Source organism: Xiphophorus hellerii, chromosome 13 (assembly GCF_003331165.1).
Source record: "Xiphophorus hellerii strain 12219 chromosome 13, Xiphophorus_hellerii-4.1, whole genome shotgun sequence".
Classification (NCBI taxonomy): Eukaryota; Metazoa; Chordata; class Actinopteri; order Cyprinodontiformes; family Poeciliidae; genus Xiphophorus; species Xiphophorus hellerii.
The window spans coordinates 22,878,952-22,901,941 of NC_045684.1; the positions used below are offsets into that span (position 1 = coordinate 22,878,952).

The following is a 22,990-nucleotide window of genomic DNA, read 5'->3' on the forward strand; positions in this document are numbered from 1 at the left end:
ATTAAAATTCAACTTGTGCAGCCTTTTTCTGATTGTGCTGAAATCCGGTAGATTCTGCTGCAGGTTCCACGAGGACATTCTGGGTTTTTTGGAGTCTTCATTCAGCCTCTTGCCGTCTGCTCTCAGGCTGCTCTTCTGGATGTGTTCTGCTTGTAGACTATTTTCCAAACGTCGGAGTGGCTTATTTCCAATGATTTTGAGACCTACTTGCCAGACTTACACCCTTCCACATTCTTCTTTCAGACGACTTTTTCGACCTGCCGACGTTCAAGGTTTAAACTTTGCACGCAGCTGAAGCGAAACATCGCAACTTTGGTCTTTTTGAAGTTGGAGTGAATGTGTTCTGATTTATGTCTCGCATAGAAATTAACTTTTTCTTCCATAAAAAGAGAACATTTCAAAAGTATTTCCTCCTGTTTAAATTTCTGTGCGATATTGTTTGCAGTTGTTCTTAAACATCCATATGTCGTCCAAGTATATTAGAAAAACACACACGCTGGTGTAGAGTGTCCTAATTTTTGTAACATGAATGTAGATGTAAACTTTTGCAGGAGCTAAGAGTGAAACTCAACCTTTGTTCCTGTTTATTTACATGATAGGGGTAAAACTGCAGCACAGCCAGGTGCAGCAGCAAGATAGAAAAGCAACAATAAGAAAAGTTGAGGTTTTAATAAAAACCTTATTATTAGTTTGCTAATTTAGATTTGTAAGTAACATGTACTAGTACTAAAATAAGTTATAAAAGCTCCCTCCTTGTATATTTCATAAATCTACTTTTTGGTGTTCTGCGACCCTCTGAGATGATTTTTCTTTCTTTCTTTTTCTTTTTCTTCCACGCAGAAAATAAACGTCTCACCCAATCGGAGGGAGAACTCGTAGAACCTCTTCAGCTTGGCCACCAGGGGGCAGACGGCGTTCCAGGCCTTCTCCTGCAGAGCGAGGTCGCCCGGGTTCTGGATGGCCTGCAGGACGGCAGCAGGAAAACAGAAGCCGCTTCAACTCCTTCACATCTACACCCTCAAGCCGTGTTTCACGTGAAAGAAACATCTTTCTGTTCTGCCTTTGGGGCAATTAGCACAGCGTCACATATTAAGTTCTAACAGGATGCGAATGAAGTTTGCAACACCACTGAGATGCAGCGGTGTTGGGAGACTCCCAACGAATCCAGCTAAATAACTGAGTTTGCTGCACTAAACCAATCAAATTCCAGGGAAATCCTTGAGCTATTTTGGCTACAATGTGATACGTAAGTCCATTTCTCATAAGAAATACACAACTATAGTCATACTTTTAATCTAAAATAATTATTTTCGTATTGTTCTAACTGTATTTGTATGTAGCAGCAGTCCTGCTGCTGCTACACTTTGCTGACTGAAGATGCAATATGAAAAAGCGACCAGGCCCCGGCGAAACACGGACTGATGGATTTTTGTGGTTAAAAGTATTCCTCCAAAGTCTCAGTGTCAGCAAAGAGCAGAAATGATTCAGCATTCATAACTGAAGTTAGAAGAAGAAAGTTATCAGCAGAAAATGTTTGATAGACGTTAATGCCTGATGTACAGTTTCCACCAGAGGCAATCACACCCCATAAAAACCGCTCTACATTTATTTTATGTTGCAGCAAAACTCAATGCATCTCATATAAGAATAGTTGGGAAGTGGAAGGAAAATATTTCATTTATTTAAAAGCGTCTGCAGCCCACTTGTGTGTAGATTTTCGGAGAACATCAGTGAACGAAAAACAACATCAAGAAGACCGAGGAACACGACAGTTAAAGGTCGTGAAGATGAAAGTGGGTTGGGTTGTAAAAGAAACTCCAAGAGGATACAGAACACGTGGGAAAAGGTGTTCTGTCAGACGAGACCGAAATTGATCTTTTTGGCCTTCATGTAGCATTTGTGGACCAAAAACTGAGAATAAACCCTGAATGTATCTATCTATATATAAAAATATATATAGATAGATATATATGTACCTTTTTTTCAGATTCAAAACAGAAAAATATTGAGCTAGCTTTATGGCAACAGTTACAGTCCAAACCACAGGTAACGGTTTAGTTTAATTTCAGACCAAAATGCAATTGAGAATCTGTGGCAAGATTTCAAATCAATGTTCAACCAGGCCGTCCATCCAGTTTGCCTGAGATTTCCACAGTTTGCAACGCGGAACGAGCTGAATGTGCAAAGCTGGTAGAGAGATTCCCCAAATATTATTATTATTCGCAGCGATGAGTGATTTTACAAAGTAATATTGATTCACTTTCACGGTTTCCCACTGCAAAGAAAACTTGCTAAGCCTGGAGGTAGGGGGCGCTAGGACAGTCATCCAGCGGCCTGCTGTATTCTGGAGTTCAGAAATGTTTAAAGTCGAAAGAAAATTTTAAAATATCACTGAGTAATTATGTGTAGTTGGAAGACATTATTAACAATACCTACAGACCACCTATAAAGTCTGCATAAAGGCAAACAGGAAAAAGAAAACTAAAGTAAATAAACTTAGCCAGGCGGCCCGCCAGGCTTATGACACTCTGTGGGAAACCCTGACTTTGCATAAAATCCCAACAAAACACCTCAAAGTTGGTCCTCCTTTGAGGACAAAGAAGGACAAACTTTGTCCTTCTTGTTACAGCAGAACACAAAAGTTCAAAACCTTTTATGTTCTTGATGTTTTTTTTAAACACTGTCACTCGGATATTTGTATCTGTCACCTCCATATGTGACGCTCTCAGTCCAAACCGTTCTGTTGTTTCTGTGTGTGTGTGTGTGTGCCGTGCCGCACCTCTCGTATCTCCTGCCCTGCGCCGTTGTAGGACTGTAGCTCGGCCAGGATCCCGTGAGCCTCCTCCAGCACGGCGCTGACTTGGTTCCACACGGCCGTCTCCGCCTCGGTGGGCTGGGCATCTGATCGGGGGGGAAGGGGGGAGGAAGGTGATGTAAGGCGAACAGGAGGGATGAACGTATTCACAGAAAGAAGACCAAGAGCGAGAGAAGGGGGTAAAAAAAAAAGAGGAGAGAAGGAGGTTAATAAGGAAGAAAGAGCGAAAATTATCCTAGAAGGTCGAGAAAAAAAACCCCCTGAGTTTTCTCTCTCTTCCTCTCTCTGAGGCTGCAGAACTTCATCAAATCAAGGTTTATATCTGGGCTGGGAGTTAAAGAGTCACTCACTGACTTCTTACTAAAATCGTGTCAAGAGGTTAGTTTGGGAGGCCCTCCGTCACACAGTCAGGTCTGACTACACACTGCAAACCAAATGGAGTAAATCACACTGATTTATCTGAGTTATAGTTTTCGGGAGGCTGGATTGAAAATATCTCAACTGTCCATTCCTCTAATCCATGTAATTATCTTATACTTCTTCTTTTTTTACCACTTTTATAGCTATCCAACAATTTTGTGGACTGATGCAGCTTTATTTTATTTTTCTGTCTCTAAAGTTAGTTGCTAAAGGAAGAAAATATCCAGACCGGCTCTGTTCTTGTACGCTTTGGCACAGAGCCTCATCGTTGGCTTAAATTTCCTATTCGTTTGGGGCTTTGAACAGAAAATGAACTTTTCTGTTCAAATGAACAACTTGGGTGAATTTTAGGAATAAGAATCAGGTGCACAAGTTTGAATTCATCATGCAGTTTTTACAAGTTTGCCTCAAATAAAGACATACAATTCCATTTTAAAATGAATGGAAACGCAGCTCCTGATACCTAGCGCATTAAAATGTGTTTTGGAATGAATAATGGCAGATTAAGCTTCTGCTTAATCCCCATTAATAATGTACGGCCTGTGTCAAAATGTCTGTATCTGGAGACCTACCTACTAAAATAATAATAATAACAAAATATTCTCCAGAGATATGCCAGAAGCCGATTGGTGGGTATCGAGGCAAAAAGGATTTCTCTGCAACTTGTCCAAGGATATGTATCCAAGTATTAAATTTGACTATACGTTTAATTTTTGAACCTGTGTGGATTAGAGAAAACCAAACTCTCCAATTTTTTTCCCTCCTTAATTGTTGCTTACACAATTATTTGAATTTTGCTTGTGTGTGCTGAACACAAATCCTGGCCTTCCTCCGAGTGCGTGGGTTCTCTCCAGGCCCAAAAGCTGCAAAACATGAACTGCAATCAGGTCCGGCGAGTGTGTTTGAGTGTGTGTGTAGTTAATAAATAGGCGACCTGTTACTAGCAGAGACTGAAAACAGCTGCGTACATGTGAGCCGTGCGATCACACCCACCTATATATATATATATAAAAAAAAAGCTTTCAAGTGAATCATTAAAAGACCAGAATCACTCTAGCATTTATTTTAATGGTGAGTGGACGTAAAGATCAGGACCTGCTCTCTTTGAGTCATGGTACCGTTTGGGTTTCTTGCCTGTGTGTGTGACTCAGGTGGAACGTGAGGGAGTGTTTTCCCGGGCCGCAGCGCCGCCGATGATGATGGCAGCCGCCCTGCCGAGAGCCAGCAGTCATGGGAAATGTGCCGTCCTCATGCACACACCGGCCGCCCTATTAAGCGCCGCAACCTTTACTATTTTTATAACGCCTCATTACAGCCTCCTGTATTCTCCGGATAAACAACACGCCGTCTTAACTAGGTGTTAATTAGGGAGCGATAACAAACCAATCTGAAGACCTAAACGGGAGGAGCAGGAATCCCTCTTGTAAGCGAAGTGTGTTCGTTAGTTTAGCCAAGATAAAACAGGAGGAAACAACAAGTAGCCTGACTGCGCGCCCTGCAGGCTCGCTCCTCTCTCTACTCATCGATTTGTTGCACCATAAAGCTCCATTTTATTCTTTCCATCGGATAACCACGTTTAGGATATCGTCATCTGAACGGACCCAGCTGCTCGGTGTCGTCCACCAGAAAGTTTCGTTCTCTTTCATCCAGTGTGACGGATCGGAATAATCCTGTTCCTGTCATGATTTTATTTGTTTGTTATTAATTTAATGGGGGGAAAAAGGAGAAATCCCCAATCCTGTAGGAGCTCAGAAACCTTAGAGGCTGCAGCAGTGGATCGATGGAGCTGATGCTGGAAAAATCCAGTCGTGATTTGTGATGATGTGCAGGTATCTGTTTTGGAGGTGTAGGTAAGCCGCTGCCATGTGATTGGCTGTTTTTCTTTTGGGTGTGTTACCAAGAAACAGAGAGTTACTCCTGAAATTATTTTATTGTGCAAAATGTTTTTTTGTGTGTAATTTTAAATTCACATGTAAACCCTAATCTCTCTACCCAATGTTGTGGCTTTAAAAACCCAGTTTTGTGCATCGTTATGGTAAAACTTTTTCTAAAATGTTCATTTTTAAGCATGATGTTGTCATGATTAAAACTTTTAAAAAGCTGTCCACAAAATGTCGCCTGCAGCCATTCAAACACAGCCCTGTGGTTAACTTTTCAAGCAAAGGTCGGCTCAAACCAGACTTGTGTGACAGAGGTGAGTGCCTCCCCAGATTTGAGAGAGAGAAAGAAACACAGAGTGAGAGAGAGAGAGAGAGAGAGAGAGAGAGAGAGAGAGCTCACAGATGGCACAGAGGTGGATGAGGAGGGTCTTCTAAAGCTGCCATTCCCTACTCTGACTCATTCATTTTTGCTTTTGAAGTCGAGTGAATCACATGCATAATGAAACGGGGGGAGGAATTCAGCCTATTTGACAGTTTGACGTCTCACGCCAGCAGCAGTGAGCTCCCCCGGCTCCTGCTCTAACGTACAGCTGGCGAGGGAGGAGGAGAAGGAGGAAGACAGCTGTTAAAGGGGGGAAGGTGGCAAAGAAAGGGCAGGATATGAACGGACACAGTGCAAATACAGAGTTGTGAGAAAGTATTTGCCTCCCCCCGCCCCAACACTACGACGTACTTGCAGCGTTTCAGGTCAAGTAAATTTCAACATCAGACGAGGAAAATCTGAGTAAATGAGGAAAAAAGCTAGCCAAACCAACCTGAACCTGTGTGAAAAACCTATAAGTCGTTACGTGACCTTTGGTGGTAACAACTGCTATCAAGTGACAACAGGCATTGAGTCTTTTACGCCTCTTTGGAGGGATTTTGGCCAAAACTTTCCAGACTTATTTGGCACCAAAAAAAAGCATCTTGGTGATCCCCAAAATCCTTCAGAAAAATATTCTGTGGACTGATGAGACAAAAGCTGAACCTTCTGGAAGTTGTGTTCAAAGCTAACAGCATTTCAGAGAACATCATTCCGACAGTCAAACGAGGTCAATGACTGCTCCGCTGCTTCTGTTTCTGGAGAACCTGCTGTGATTGATGGAACCATAAATGCTGCTCTCTAGCAGAAAAATCCTGAATCAGAACGCCTGACCATCAGTCTGTGACCTTAAGTGCAAGCGGACTTGGGTTTTTCAGCAGAGCAATGATCCAAAGCCCGCCAGCCAGTCTGCGTCTAAATGGTTTGGAAAAACTAAGAAAAGGTTTTGGAGTGGCCTACTCAAAGAATGCCCATAAATCCCAGTAAGATGCTGAGCCATCTCCTTAAACATGCTGTCCATCCTCTTAAACCCTCCAATATGAATAAAATATACATGAGACGGGTCTTTGTGTTTGGGCGGTTTTATTTTGGTAAACAGCAGTTTTAGCCACCAAAACCATTTTGCCCAGTTTCTTTGTCTTTGTTCAGTTGTTAACTCTTGTCTTTTTCATCTTGGAGCAACAATGGGAGGCTGGCCAGTCCTGAGAAGGTTCATCACTGTTTTATTTCTTCTCTAATTGTTCTTGTTGGGATTTCCTGGAGTCTTGGCAGACTGGAGCGTGTTAGCCTACTTCATGTTGTCAGACAGGTTCTGTTTCTTGCTTCTACAGACTTGGGTTTGACTAATGACACAAACTGTGGTAAATTACAGCTAGTTGATGGTTTACCAAAGTGAGCAAATATACTTTCACATGGTTTCACAGATTGGCTAGCTTTACCCCCTGTAACAAATGAAATACCTCGTTTGAAAACTGCATTACTGAGCTTTTCATGATATTAAAACTGGCTTGATCTGAAACATTTAAATGTGACCCAAAAAAAATCAAAAACAGATGCGATCTTTAAGGAGGAAAATACTTTTACCACCCTGTGCATCTACATCCTAACAGGCTCTTTGGTCCTGTCAAGTTTCTAGCAGGTAACATAAGTAATAACTAATATAGAAGAAAACTGATATTTGATCAGTGAGGATGGAAATAACTTTGCAGTTCGTTTGATTTCAATCAACTTTAAGGCGTCAAAGATCTTGTTAGGATGGATGATTTTTGCACTGCAGCCTCTAAAGTGGGGGAAGAAGGAGCACGAGTGATTGTATTCACAACAGTTTTCTCCACAGTCATTCTCTCTTTCTCAGCCTCTTCATCACACTCTCATACACCCGCATTAGTGGAAAGCAAACACGCAGGAAGACCCGACATCCAGCAGGAGATGAGGAGGATGAGGAGGATGAGGAGGATGTACTCGGATGACGAAAGATTGTGTGTAACATTGTCATCGGCGAGCAACAAAAAACCCACGCAGGACTGACATTTGCTGTTTAATTGTTCTCATCTTTCTGTCTGTGACGATCAAAGCGTATTGATTACCATCTTATAGCAGTCCCTTCTTTTGAGGGATTCTCTCAAAAGAAGCCAAATGATTCAAAAATGCCAGTCCGTGAAAGGAAAAGATAAAGAGTGAGGGGAAACAGAACAGAGGGAGGTGGGGGGGGGGAACCAGGAAGTAGAGATGGTACGATGGTTAGCTAAGGCGGATGGAATGGTGTTGAAATAAAAGGGAAAGGCAACAAAGAGAAAGGGATAACTCAAAATAAGAAGCTGATGGTCTCACGTTCAAAGTCAAGGAAAACTATTGGCCCATGCTCAAGTTCGGCGCAAGCCAGCACTTTCAGGAGGTTTCCCATGAGCCCCCTGGAACAGAGAGAGGGGAGAAGTCTGTGGGTGATGAGGGGATGGCCGTGTCAGGGTGGGGGGCTGGGTTGTGCGCACACGGGTGTATGGATATGTGTGTGTGTGAGCCGCATATGTGTGTGGCGTGCAGGAGGCGGCGTGGTGGAGGTGGGCGACCGGATGAGAGAGCGGTTTGTTGGAATGGCATGGTGGGAGTAAGGCCTGGGTGATGCATGGCAACACTGACAACAGAGCATCTTCAGTCCCGCTCTCATGTTGCTCACCAACGCAGCATAGAAACCTGCATGGAAACAATAACTGCATGGCTAAATCCCTGGAGTACACTAGTTTGTGGTGACAAAAAAAAACAAACACACATCTAATCCTAAATATAAAGCTTGTATACTTTTCTATGATAGGCAAAGGCTGGTTTTAAGGTATATCATTGTCTTCAAAAGTCCAGTTTTCTGCTTCCCCACCTCTCACCTGAAGCTGCAAGCTGTCAGTCAGGTGTGTATGAAGGTAAAAGGAAGAAAATTCCCTTTAACTTTATGAAACAAGTGAAGCTAATCATGTCGGTAGCTACATGGCTAAAGTAGTTAGCTAACAAGGCCTTGTCAAGCTCCTGACATCAGGTGAAACAAGCAAAACTACTTTAGGTGTTTAGAAAAATTTAATTGGTCATTATTTGCTTTTATTTTGTCTTATTCACCACTTTGTACATCAGTTTTTCATCACTCTGTACATCAGCTAAACAGACGTAGCCTGCTAGCTCCCTGATGAGCTAGCTAACTCACTACTATGAAAAAGTCTAAATTCAGATTTTTTCCTCGAGCTTAAAAAAAAATCTACACAATCTAAACTAAATATCCATACAGACACAGTCTACTGAATGGCAACAACTAACGTAGACGCCTGTGAATTCATATTCAGTCCAGAGGACGTGCTGGCAGCCTAGCAACAAGCAATTGGTAAGTTGTTAATACTTTTTACACATTTTTGTATTTGTCTCAAAATGTGAATAGCTAAAACTGATTAGGGCTGAAACAATTAGTTGTCGAGTGTAATACTCGACAACTAATTTAGTAACCAAATAATCGTGTGCACTAAACTTAAGCAATGCAATTTTATTGTAACTTAAGCAACACAGTTTTTCTGTTCTCACCTAGAAAAGTAACTGAATTGTTTATTTGCCTATTTTATGTATTTTGAATGTTGTGTTTAAATGACTATACTCATAGTGTGCCCATTTATTTTTGGATTACTTGACTAATTGACAGAATATTTGATGGGATAAATGATCACTAAAATAATTGCTAACTCCAGCCTGAAAAATTATACAAATAAAATGTAGCTTCCTGGTCCTGGCTTTAGGGAACGCATGAGATTTCTCTGGGTACTCCTACTGTCCCAACAACCCCAAAAAAGCATTATGTGTATTTTAAGCAAAGCTGATTATAGTACTTTATTTTTGTGAATGCTGTATTACCATGAAATCAAGGTGTTTCTGTTTAGGGCATTAGAATGTCATGCCAGCCCAGGCCTTGTCTGCTGCCGGTGATTCTGTTCTGATTCCCAGAAATGCTGATGTCTAATAATGGTATCTACACAATTATCTGAGTGAGAGTGGGACTGAAGAGCATCTGATAATGAGAAACAACACCCTCAACAACACTCCATCACACCATCACCGACTCAGCAGCTCACACCCGAACATTTCCCTCCCTGCCCTCCCTTCGGTACCCGGCCACCGACCTCCCACGGCGCCACCTTCCGCTCCACACTCACAATTCAAGCACACGGACACGTGCACACACACCCTGGCGCTCACTTACTTTCAAAGTCCAGGAAAAAATGCGGACAGTTCTCTAAATCCTTGCCAAGGACCTTAATGAGGTTCCCCATGGCCAGCGACCTGGACGGGAGGAAACAACAAAATGCATACAGGACCTGGCAGCGCGCAAGAAAACACACCAACACACAGCAGAGACATGGAGAACACCTCGGGTTCGTCTAACCAGTCTGCATTTCTGCCTTGTTCCTCGTCTTCTCCGTCCTTCTGTTGAGGCAGCATCTCCAGAGCGGAAGCAGACGTTCCAGCCATCAGTGACACTGATCACAGTTTATGTCCAATATGCTGTATCCACTTACAGCGTGGTCTAAATCCAGCGCCGAATCATTTAGCTCACTTACTGAGAGTCACTAGAGCTGGGCAGTGGTCTTAATCCGTTTACATTGCTATAGTAACCCAATAAAAACCTGCCGTATACAGACTGCTCCCATCTAATGGTTTTTATAGGCAGTGTGGTCTATAGATGCTTTCCAGAGATTTTTTTTTTTACCTTTGAACCAACATGGTAGATGCCAGAGCTCAAAAAAACACACATAGCATGAGAAGTACAGTGCTTTGCAAAAGTATCCATGTGCATTTTGCAACATTATATTCATAAGGATGAATTTCATTGGGATTTCAAGAGTAGACGGACAAAATGTAGTCTTTAATTGTGAAGTAATAAACTAAACGTGAATGTGATCATTCATTTTAAAGTTTTCACAAAGATTCTGAATTATATTTAAAGGTGCTAGGCTGCCGAAAATAAGTATTACTTATTTTCTGGATACATAGTACAACTTTATAGCACAGATAAGTAACTATGTTACCTTCAGCTGTTATAAAAATACTGTATACATCAAACATAAATTAAAAGAAATTGGACTTTTCAATTTGAGGCCTTGAAATTGGGCCTCTGTCTCTTTAAGAAGCTCCTCCTCTTTTTGACACATCGCCTTAAGCACGTCATCATAACAACACCTTTCCATTATTCTGTTTACAACAGTTCTTAGGAACACTGGACTGAGAAATAGTTTCCATGATGAGCTCATCAGAAGCGCAGGTCAATCGTATGTTTGCTAATTGCTGATGGCTAGTCTGAAGGAGCTGAGTTGGGAAGGTGTGGAAGTTGGAGATTATTTAGCTTCATCTGTCCTCTCATCAAGTCTAACCAACTTGTTTATTCGTATTAAACAGTGGCAGAGATGTGGACTGCATGACTAACAGTTGTCCTGTAATCTTGCTTTAAACCTCACACACCTTCATCCTGGTCCTTGTGATGCTCTTAGTTCCTCTGAGCACTGAGCCAAATTCATTCTGCCACATTAAACTACTACAGGCAGATCTTATTCACTGATTACATGGCATCTGAGTCTGGGTATCAGAAGAAAACAGCACCGCACTCTTCACAATTTACTTAGTTTTGGTCTATGTCATAAAAGCCCAGTAAAATACATCGAGGTTTGTCATTGTGACATGTCAAAATGTGAAAAAGTTCAAAGGTCATGCACAGTTTTGCAAGGCACTGAAGGTAAGGTATCACACTGCTGAGATTCAAAGTCTTTCCGAGCGTCTTTAGAGCAGGTAGAGCAACAGGAGCATTCACTACCAGAAAGTTTAAACCAAACTGGGACATGTACGGCAAAAACAGACACAAAGCTCTGTGATGTAAAATCTGTGTTTCTTGTTGTACAACGGGAGGACTATGGTGACAGAAACCAAGGCTTTACTTCCCCTGCTGACTTTATGTGCTATGTTAGCACTCGGGAGAGGCCTATCGGTCCATGGAGGAAGGATTTACAGCCAGCATTAGCATGTTTATGAGATGCCACCGTCCCTCGTGTAGAAAAAGAACAAGGCCCAGTCTTTTCATTACCACTCAACGAGAGCGAGGGTCGCAATGCAGCACCGAGACACAGCCGGACGGTATTGACGTTCTGCGTCATCTCTGATGATACCCATGCCTCCTCAAATATCCTTCTCCATCTGCATCAGCAAAGAAGTACCTCTGCATGCTGAGTCATTGCTCTAACACACGAGTTTAGCCCACACTTTATCTAACTTTACCTTATAGCCTTGGAGAATACATGAACAGGAGACTTAATGAGGGGCCGTGATGTCGAGTCGAGAAGATTCGAACCACATCCTCGACCACAAGTGACTAAAACCAGGTGACGCAATGTTTCCCTTTGTCAGAGGTATCCACACACATATCAGCACACACATGAGAAGCTTAGACTGGAGCAGCAGGAGGTCCATCCCCAGAGCAGCGCTCGGCGCATGGTTGCCAGGATACTGTTGGCCTGGCAATGCTGTCTGCTCGCCGCAGCCGAGGATGGAGGGGAAAACGGTGTGAAGCTTGCACAAACGGTCGCTGTTGTACCACCTGTGATGCGTGTCTTTAAAATTAAACTGCACCTCTCTCGTGGCAATCACCAGGGCACGGCATGTCGAGCTTCAGACAGAGAAAATTAGAAAAGAATCTCATAGACTCTCTGTCGTCTTACCCTCTTTTCCTCTCAGTGATGCTCCTCTTCCTCGGTTTCTTCACCCCCAACTCTCTCCTCCTGTCTTACTTTCTTGTTGTGCCTTCTGAAAGTGTCGCCGAGAGTAAATCCCCCAGTTATTCCAGCTCAGAGTCCCCCAGTGGCTCCGGTTTGCCACTCGCCGCCTCTCTGGAGACGGATGTAAAGTCGTACTCGTGTCTCTCTTCCTCCCTCTGTTTGAGTGTGAAGTCCACTTCGCACTTCTCTTTTCGACGTCTATTTAAAGCCCTGTGGTTTTCTCTATTAGCTTCAACCCGGATGCTGCTCAGTTCTTTCTTTCTTTGTTCACACCTTGTTCAGAGGGCGATTCTGTGCAGCGTCGAGGTTTTCGCCGCAGACCCGAGGCTCTGTTAATTTCTGCCTCTTTCTGACGCCTCTCTGTCGCTGCTCACGTTTCTGTTGCACTGAAAAGCTCATTTTCTCTTTTAGTTTCTGACACCACGATGGGTTCCTCAAAAAATATTCCCTGCAGCTCTCCTTTCTGCCTCACTTCTCCATTTCACCACTGAGCAGCACTCTCCCGACTTTTTGGCCTCCTTTTGTCACAGGACATCTCCGTCAGGAGGCCACTCACTCTCGCTGGTGGCCCTTGGGTGCAAAGACGTCTAAGAGCGAGGCGGGAGGCAATAGGGGCCACGCATTGCATAATAGTCATTAGATCACTGACTGTTGGAGCATTGAGGCACGACATTTTTGGAATTGGGAAGTGCGATCGCTGGCTTCTGGTCGAAGTAGTTTCTCATACATGCAAACAGACACAACCTTTAGATAGCCAGAGTGAAAGTGGAGCAAATAATTCCTCTTACGCAACCGGGGAGCAAAGTGGAGGAACCAAGCCGAGGGGCCTCCTTGAGTCTCAATGAAGACACATCTCTGCGACCACATGGGCATGAAAAGCAAACCTGGTTTAGACCGGGAGCCAAGCAGCTGAGCTAAGTCTTCCTGGCTCCTTTCAGCTCCCACTGAAAGAATCCTCCTGTTACAGCTCAGCAGCTGAGCAAAGACACAGCGCTCGCTCTCTTTGCCAAGTCCAACTTCTATTAACTCACCAATTCGAGCTTCCTCTATACCCTCTGAGAGTCTTTCTGGAAACCGCAAACTGCCCTTGAGTGACGGGACGCTCACTGGCCTGCGGGTCAAACCCGCTCAGGGGCTGCGCAGAGTGAGCCAGCTCTCGAAAAAGTAATGCGTTTTTTTTCTCACTGTCTTTTGTTTCCCTACCTTCTTTGCTTGTGTTTATCCCACTGGAACACTTCACTGCATCAACCGGGGCTTCTCAGCTCCTCGCGCTGGTTACAGCATCAGCACCCAACACCTGGAAAAGACGGACAGAAAGGAAAGAGGATCATCATCAAACTCTGCACACCACAGCAAAATGGCTGGGGTTTGACCAGGCAGTAAGCGAAGAAAAATCTTTCTTTTCGGCTTTGTGGCTGAAAAACATCAATACAACAGGCTTGCGGTATTCGTTGGGTTTGGGGATGGTGATCAGCTAATATGCACAAATACTTTAGCATGTTTGATACGTGTGACGTTATTGCGTCCTCTACTGCGCATGCGGGACACTTTTAGTTTGTTTGCAGTTCACACATTCAGGTCGCATACATTTGGAAATGTGAACCACCACGCAAAAATTTTACTTTAGCAAAAAAATTGGAATTGAGCCTTAAAGCCTGCAATGTGAGGCTAAAACCTCCAGTCTTCTTGTGTCACGGGTTCACACAAGGAGCCTTCTTAAAGGAGCAATGTTAAAGCTATAGCTAAGTTAAGTTAGCAACATAAACTTGCTAACTTAGTTTCAAAACTACCTGTAAAAACAACACCTGGAAAGCTGAACGCACATGTCGCATTTTCTTCTGTACTTTAAAGCTCATCAAATGAATCTCATTATTGTGCTTCTTACGCAGCCTGGGCCACGTCTGACCCGCTGACTGGTGCAACTATTAACACCGCTGCTGCCGCCCTTGCATCATCGAATCTCATCAGGAGAGAGTGCAGACTGGAGGAAGGCGGCATATTTGCAGAGTGGTTGCTAGGGAAACACAGCCTCTCATTCTCATGGCAACACACACTCAGGCATGGCTTGATGTTTTCAGCACGGCTCGTCGGTTGGATAACGACGGCCCGTACTCGGTTCACTATTTCCTGTGTTTCCGGATTCGTCCATGAAACATTTTGCTCTTGTGGAGCTTCCACATCCAGTGATCTACTTTGGGAACTTGACCAAACTGACCCAGGTCAAAGGGTCAATGACTGCTGATCGCCCCTGTGCATAGGTCAAATTCACACCTGTGGACATAACGGAGGGGAACATCATCTGTTAAGTGAGATTTATCTGTTCTATTGTGTTCAGCTTTGTTAGTAAGAGGTATTTAAAGAAATCCACAAAATCTCATTACCTTACAATATGCTAAACCTATCAGAGCTGTTGCCTTTTGTGTTAAAGTATTTAAGTATATCTAAATGTGTGCAAGTTTCCAATTTTATCCTAAGCCCAGGGCTCTTATTGCGCTGATGGATTACTATTTTCAGTTCTGCTAATTAGCTTAGCGCTTCCGTTTGCTGTTTGAGTTCCAAACCTTCTGTTTGCTTTCTCAGCACTTTTTAAATTTAACCGCGAGCTTAATATCTTAATGCTTAATATCATCGTTCTCCCCTGTACATTTTCATACTCCAAAAGCAGAATAGTTGCAACTAACTATCTGGAGCATATGGGCCAAACTCAAGGCCCGGGGGCCAAATCCGGCCTGTCATAGCTCTTTAGGTGGCCCTCTAGACTCCAGAGGTGGATAACAGCTGTGTGCTCAAGTATTATTTTAACAAACCAAAGCAGTTTTGTACCTGTACACTGTCAAATTACATCAATCAGTTTCTTCTGTTCTGAATCAATAGATCCCCACATTTTCTCTTGAGTTTTCTGCAAAACTTCTGCAAAATAAGTCAAAAATGTTGGGTTTAAGTGGTATTAACGCCCACTTATTTCAAGTCTACAAAGAAATTTGACCTAGAAACTAAACTAGACCAAAAATACTTGGTAATATTTGGCATTTTTTGCAGTGCATCACGTCATTCAGTACACTGTGCTGTTTGTCTGAGCAGCATATCGAAAATGAAAACAATGTGTGTGGTAGAGCCGCAGTACATAAGGTTAGTGTGTATTTCTGAAGGAGGCTGCACCTAATCAGCCTGAATCCCGGAAGACTTTGATATTGACACTGCACTTATGAGCGTCACCATGATTCAGTGTCCCGTTAATCAAAGATTAGCCTGCTCTGCCTTCTCCAGAGAGCAGACACGATGAGAAGGGTCTGGAGAGCTTTAACCGTCCAGCAGCAGCGTATCAGGGCCATCGTCAAAAGGAGTAAATTTCCAATGAAATACTCAGAAATGTTGAGATTAATCTCAGGGCTTTTTCTAGAAAAAAAAATAGAAACGTCAGAGTTTCAAAAAACAAAAACATTGCTACAAAAATATTCGGAAATGCTAAGATGAATCTGTAGAAAAAACGAGGAAATTTCAGACTTTTAAAAGTCAAAAAATTGGAGAAGTCTCATAATTTCAGAGTTTTCTGGTGGAAATTTAATCCTTTTTTTCTCTCTTGTCGTAGATTTCTCACAAACTGCTCGCATAGAAAGACTCGCTTGTACAACTTGCTGAAAAAGATGCTTCTTTGATAAGATAAAAAAAAAGTCAGCAGGAAATGCTTTTTTTAATCCGATCTGTCTGACTTTTTCGCTCTCTCCGTCCATAAAGGCTGTTCTTTGATGCCTTCTGCTTGATGCACCTTTCTTCTCACACACCTGTTTGACTTGTTCTTTTGATCCTCTGCCTTTGTCAGCATATCTAAAGATAGCGATGAGAGCAGGAGGCTGTGGCTGTGCCTTCGAAGAGCGAGGAATCAGACGGCCTTTTCAGCCTCACGTAAACCAATGCAAGTCTAATTTTTAGATCACATCAGGAAGATCGGGTTATTTAAGGACAGAAAGGAGAGAGAAAATGCGAAACAAACCCAGCATATGTGACAAAGAGTGACTTTCCGGAATAAAGTGGGAGCTAACTCTGTCAAATGCAGCTAAAACATCAGTGCTAATGGATTCCTACAGCCAACTGGCCTCAGGCCACAGATACACTTGATGCACTGAAGGAAACTAAAATAAAAATCCTCAGGTTGGTGATGGCTGCCACTTATCCTGTAGCACTGCGTGCCACCAAAATGCCTTTCCAATCTGATTTAGACCCAACGACAGATGCTTTTGTCTTTAAAGCCTAAATGGAATATGGAACGCACCATCATAAGATTTGAGCTGCAGAAATGTGACTTTTGGACAGTTGCTATGACGCGTAGCTGTCGCAGTAAAGTATTTTCACATCGGGGAGCTGATTAGTATCTCAAAAGTTCAAGTGAGACCCGAACTAGAGGCGATTCTTCTCATTTTCATTGCATTTTTTTTCTTGTGTTTTCCATTGCTAATCTTAAGGCATTTATTACTGCAGTATTTCCACATTTGTATTCTGAAAATCCCAATTTGTAACTCAATTGGTTTTAGGCCCATTAGGAATTTGAAGCCCACTCTTGCTGAAGACCAACACTGAAGATTATACAAGATGAATCATTTAAAGGGTCGACCGAATCAGTTTATTTCATGCCAGGTTTAGCTCCCCATTGCCTTGTGGATTTGATCTTTTCAATAATCTGCTCTATTAAATATGGAGGCTTTTATTTTGAAGAGTACTCATAGAAACCTCAACCTGGTTTTCCAAATTGCTAATCATGAGGAAAGGCAAATTAAAAATGACCTTTGTCGTACTTTCTTTAGCAATGTGAAACATCATTTTGTTATAAACTCATTTATGAAACATGAGGCGTTAAATTTGCAAGAATATCCATAATTATCATGGAAATCCTGTGAGATATTTCAAAGCTACTCAAAGTAAGTCAACAAATAAAAGAGCGAGCCTCTCATTTTAAAAATTGCGAGATTTATTAGAACAACTTTTTTTCACATAGTTCTGTTGGTAATCTGGAACTTGCTTTTGCATTAATCGGACTTATAAACTTTTATTTTGAAGCGAGGCTAAACTTCATTCTGAAAATCCAAAGCAGTAACTCTGCATTTAGGTATTTCAAACCGTCTGCTATGGCCATCACCAACATGATTTGATTTATTCTGAAGAGTATTGATACGCCTTATTTTGAAAGGCAACAATAAATGTAACTGTTTCTCATTAAGGAAAAGAGAATGTCAGAGATGGAAACTAAAAAGCGAAGCCTGTGACACTCCTGCACAGCCCCTCCCCCTTTATTCTCCCTTCCTCTGTGCCACACACACACACCCCCACACACACACGCATACACATGCCCGGTCCAGAGCCATGAGCATTGTGAGCCTGTGCTGCGAAGCTGACAAAGAAAAGCGTAGAGGATGCTTTGATTGACGGAGAGGGATGTTATGACATGTTTAAATGCAAAAACATTTTGATCTGAAATCCTTTTTCAATTAAACTACAAAAAAAAGCTAAATATATGGTAACCCTGCAAGCGCAGATCCCATCTTTAAATTACTAATCCACATGTTTGTATTTTTTGCTGATCTTTTTCCTTTCAGCCACAGACCATTTTTTGAGAAAATGAAGTTTATTACTTTCTAATCTTTTTTTTATTTTTCCACACCAAGAGACTGTGTTTTATACTTAACGTAGCCATGAATATTAATATGAATACCACGATAAGGCGTCGGGGCTTTTACAACGGCAGAAAAGCAGGAGCATTTCAGGCTTAGTGGTATCCGGATCTACTGGAGCGCCAACATTTATTTGAGAAGTGGGACGTTTCATCAGCGCCTGTCGAAGCGAGAACACACACCTGGCTCTTTCAGGGCTCTGATGATGCGGCCGTGCTGTATGTAGTCGTTAAACGCCGTTTCCCAGAAGCCCCGCTATCTGTAAACAAAGACAGGCGAGCTGCTCTTTGTCCTCGGCGGGAGGCTCACACGTTGCTTCCCTGCGGGTCAGGAGACGCCCGCATGCCTGGGGGGCTGTTATAGGCCGGGTTGCGTTCAGTGGGGGGTGGAAAACAAAAGGACGTTTGAGTTGATTTGAAGGGACAAATTGTGTCTGATTTAACTCAAATTTAGGCCAATTGGGATTTTACATTAATGATGGTTTGCTTATATGTGCATTAAGTTGGAATGAGTTTTTTTTTTTTTTATGATCAAGACAGTTTTATGGTTTCGCTATATTTATACAAAATTTTACGTGAAACGTGTTTAGTATTCATGAAAAACAATCCACATAATATACAAATACTGATTAGTACTGTTACAAAAATGTTATATGTTATGATTTATTTGTATTTCAGAAACAGACTTCGGCAAAAATATATGTAATGTAGTTGATTCTAAATGAATATTGTTCCGAATATTATTATTTTTTTGGTCATTCTCCTCTTAATTGAGTAGATATCAGCTGGTTAATAAGTTGTGTTATATTACTGTGGAGCCAGTCTGCAGTCAGCCACTTCAGGGTTACTGATGGTAAAACTTTTAGTGTTTTAAACACTAAAAGTCGAATCTCTGACTGTTGCTTTATGTAGAAGAGATGGGTGACACTCCGTTAGCTTCCAGGATTGTCTTTATTTTTCATGACCTGACCAGTCCGTAGTTGCCGATTACTTTTCCCCGTAAGCATCGGAAATGTGTGTCTGCTTTCTTTCAGCCAGCTGACTGATTGTGTGCAGGTAAATGTACACAATATGTGCAGGGGAAAACTTCCGTCATTTTGGCACCTTCTCTGGATCTTAAAGCGCAGGAACAGCGCAGAACGTTTTTGTTTTGTACCATAGTTTTATAAAGTTACCGTTTTAAAACAGCAAAACCAACTTAGTTGAGTTTTATTCCTATGTTTTTCAGTCAGAAACACAACAAGAACTCCCACTAAAGTCGGCTGTCTGACTAAGAAAGTTGGACGTCAGTGAATAGCTTCAAAATCCAATATGGCTGCCCATATAAGCCATTGGGATGTCATTCCCAGGTCAGGTTTGACGTCAAATAAAAGGAGTAATAACTTCACAAAAAATCCACAGTGCAATGCCAGTGATTATCTTTCGGCGTTGGATCCAAATATGTCCACCTCAAAACTCATCAGGAATGAAGAATGGAACGAGGAAGTAAAATTGTACCGGGTGCACGTTCTGTGGGAAAACACTGGCTGCTCCAACAAGGGCAAAAAAGCAAAACCGCCATCATGAATGAACTAAAATCTAAACATAACGCAGGGAAAAGAAGAGCGAATCCAATAAAGTGCAGAACCGGGTCCTATTGTGTTTAAATCCACAGCCAGCGGCTCATGACCACAGAGGAGGAACGCATTGACCCCTGACCCCCTGTGCAACCGGCAGTCTATATTGAGCTCTGTGCGCCGAAGCCCGCTGGAGCGACTGGGCCCGTCCTTGACGGAGGCGATGCTCCTTCACAGAGTGCTGCAGCGCGTCTCACATGGCAGACGATGCAGCGCTACACTCTTCCCTGCTCCGCTGGGAGGAGAAGAATAGCAGCAGCAGCAGCACCTTCAAACGCCGGAAATTGGCTTCAGCGCAAGGTAGGGGTAGTGGGGGGTGGGATTGATGGAGCAAGAAGAGAGTGGACTAAAAATGGATGCGGTCAATCCCCGGTGTGAAAGCGTGAGATCTTGGCCGTTTTTCAGGTTTATTCTTGTCTAATGGGATATTTTCTATCCCTGTTGTGTTTGGGGGTTTGTTTTTTTTTTTGGTTGTTTTGATGAAAAATAGCAATGGGAGCTAACTAGATGAGAACCTATTGATTTGAGGGGGGAGAAGGGGGTGAAAGAAACAAACATTAAAAAACTGTGTTCGTATTGTCTCACAAGCCTGATCAAACATGAAATAAAACCGGGGCTGCCAGCGTCCTGGTGTGTCCGTGGCATGCTAGGATCTGGCATAAACACATGAGCAAACACACAAACACTCCCTTGTTGTTTTAACTTCATAGAGTTGAACCATTAAGAAAATGGGTTTCAAAGCCACTTTCACACACACACGCACACACACGCCGACACACACAGACACTTACAGAGGTACTGATTTTAAAAAAGCTGTAAGGAGAACTGATACCGCGGTAGTACACTGTCGTACTCTCTGTTCTACCACTAATGAGCTTCCATAAGGTGACTGAAAACTTGTGCACGATTCACAATGATGAAAACAGTTCACCAGATTGAATGATTCCAGGTAAAAGTCCATTTGACCAAACAAATATAGAACATGCATGAAGGGTTTTGGTTTTGGACTGCCCCAAAATTCTGTATAACGACAAAAAATCTGGAAATCAGACAGCCTGTGTTGTTCTAAAATATGATTCTGCAAACCTGCATTGGATGAGGAATAACGAGTATTTCTGCTATGATGCAATCTTAATATATTTCAGCTGTTGCTTACTGAACTATAAACCCAATTTGCTCCACTAAAAATAGAAAATGACTGCAGAGTTTTGCCTTGGTCAAGCAAAAAAGAAGAAATTTAATCTGATCTCAGATTTTACATCAACAACCTGCAGACCCTAAATTTAAGGGACTTAAGCCTCTTCTCCACAGGCATGTCGTTAACCGGTTCTTCCCCAGTCAGATTTGTCTCCATTTGGAGATCTTCTGTGGTTCTTCGCTGTTTTCTGGATCCACATCAGGAGTGGCACTAGCCAGACCTAGCCAGGTATTGGGCGCAAGAGGCTTCTTGATTGGCAGCAGAGTGCCTTCGTTGACTGGCGCGTGGATTTACGTCAACAACAAGATCTCAACTACCATTTTCAATTGACGATACTGTAGTAGTTTTGAGGTGGTGAGCTGCAAATCGGTAACTCCGTGGTCAAACCTTGCGATCCAAACCTTTTCATCAATTGTAGTGGAAGAATGCACACAGGGTCAACTATACAAGGCAACCCACAACGAATAAAGATATACCAACAAATTTCAGAGAAACTGTGTGCCCAAGGGTACGCACACAAAATTACATCATCGGAGCATCGATAGTCATGTCCTCATCGTGAGGAATGCACTGCCAGTGGAGGAACACCCAGCTTGGCTAGAACGGAACTGGACGTTAATCGTCCAGAATGAGACTTGACAAGGGAGATGGGGCTTGAGTCTCTCGTTTTGTGATAAGTTAAAAACCCATTTGTACTACATGAAATAGTTATTTGACAATCAGCAAAGCAGTATTTAGAACATGTTTGAGAAACATTTACTAGTGAGCACAGAGCAGTAGCATTTTCAGTAATTGGTTACCAGGTTTGTTTTTAGCTCAGGAGAGATTCTGGCCCACCGGTCGTTACAGAAATCCTCCGGGGTTCTTTGCTGCGTCTCTGCAACCCAAAGTGTCAATTCCCTTCACAGATTTTCAGAAGCTCAGATGTCTTCTTCTTTAACCTTTTCGTTGTCTTGGTGACATGTTTTGGGTGATTCTCCGTGTTCTGATGGAGGAAATAAAGCTCCTGTTCTTCTCCAGAGTTTGCGATACATGGTACCGTGCATTAGCTCCTCCTGAACCTTTATCAAACAAGCAGCCACAAAGCATGACAGTTCCACCTCTATGCTTGACCGTGTAGAAAGCGTACTTCCAGTCATATTCATCAGCCTTTCCCTTCTTCCAAATCAAATGGGTCAAGCTGATGTCAATGACTCCAGTCTCATCTGATCAAAGAAATCTTCCTCAAGAATGTAAGGAAGGTCCACGATTTCAATTCAGCAGAGCATGCTGCGCTAAAAGGTAGTGTTTTTGGTGACTGTAGTCAGCACTGCTTTCAAATCTGATTCCTCATATTTCTGTTGATCATCCACACAAAGACTACATCCTGCATGGATCTTCAGACTGAGGGCCATTGACTGTCTTTTCATCTAGTTCCAAATAAACACACTTAGCATGTAGCTGATGTTCTTGTAGACCCCTCCAGCCTTTGACAGAGGTCCGATCCTGGCCCTGTGGTCCTTTGGCTGCTCTTGGGTCGTACACGTTAGTGGTTAGGTTGGGAAAGAACATGAATCTATGGACACGTGTATTTAGTAGCTGACAGATTTATGTGCCAAATGACTGCTTATCCAATCTTGTGTCAGATTTTCTACTGCAGTGCAGAGGAGCAAGTACGTCTTTCGCTTGTAGACATGCAAATCAGTTTACAACGTTTATATAACAAATTCCTTCTGGATATTTATTCGATATTCTGTCTCTTCACATTAAAATGATGCTGCCATGTAAATCCATATACTTGTTTCCCACGCTGTAGACATTGAGAGATGACTTTCCCTCTCACTCACTGAAATCTAGCAGCAGAACAATAAACGGTCCTCTCTCCTCCCACTCTCCTCACTTCAGCCTCCCACTTGGTCCCGTTGGCTCCAGCTTCCCTAGACCTGGTGGCATTGATCTCAAATATGTCCAGAGGGTGAACATTCGGACTATCTGTTGACGTTAGCGGACAGCGATTGATCTCATCGACAAATTGCAGGCCCGGACGCTGTCGGAAGTCCCGCGGGGGCAGATCTGAGTAAACTGATTACTTTCAGAAATTTGCCCACTTCTGCCTTCATTCAATACTAAAGAGAAAGTTTTGTTGCTTAAGTTAAGCTTGGTTACAGGCTGGAATGGATCCACTTTAGTCTGTTTCATTTAGAGGTGAACGCAATCACTGAAGATTGATCAGATCTTGAAACTTTCAGTTCTCAGAATCAAATAGATTCAAAG

The 22,990-nt window shown here is 42.6% G+C and overlaps 1 protein-coding gene and 1 long non-coding RNA gene across 6 annotated transcripts in view; one reads left to right on the plus strand and one right to left on the minus strand.

Moving 5' to 3' along the window:
• The window catches only part of fam49al (family with sequence similarity 49 member A, like), a 40,716-nt gene that overhangs the window by 11,739 nt on the left and 5,987 nt on the right, over positions 1-22,990 (minus strand). Inside the window, exons 2-5 of one of the 5 annotated variants that reach the window (XM_032580789.1) lie at positions 13,465-13,558; positions 7,808-7,887; positions 2,780-2,901; positions 857-962 (exon numbers count right to left, since the gene is read on the minus strand). In XM_032580789.1, coding sequence (XP_032436680.1) covers positions 857-962; positions 2,780-2,901; positions 7,808-7,880 — 301 coding nt within the window. In that variant the 5' untranslated portion in view covers positions 7,881-7,887; positions 13,465-13,558. Of the gene's footprint in view, positions 1-856; positions 963-2,779; positions 2,902-7,807; positions 7,888-9,701; positions 9,782-12,204; positions 13,013-13,464; positions 13,559-22,990 lie in introns of those variants that run through there. The other 4 variants (XM_032580791.1, XM_032580790.1, XM_032580792.1 and 1 more) reach the window with 4 other exon arrangements.
• Positions 13,547-14,711, plus strand: LOC116731194 (uncharacterized). Its single transcript, XR_004341553.1, has 2 exons — positions 13,547-13,640; positions 14,151-14,711. It is a non-coding gene; the product is annotated as an uncharacterized LOC116731194 (long non-coding RNA).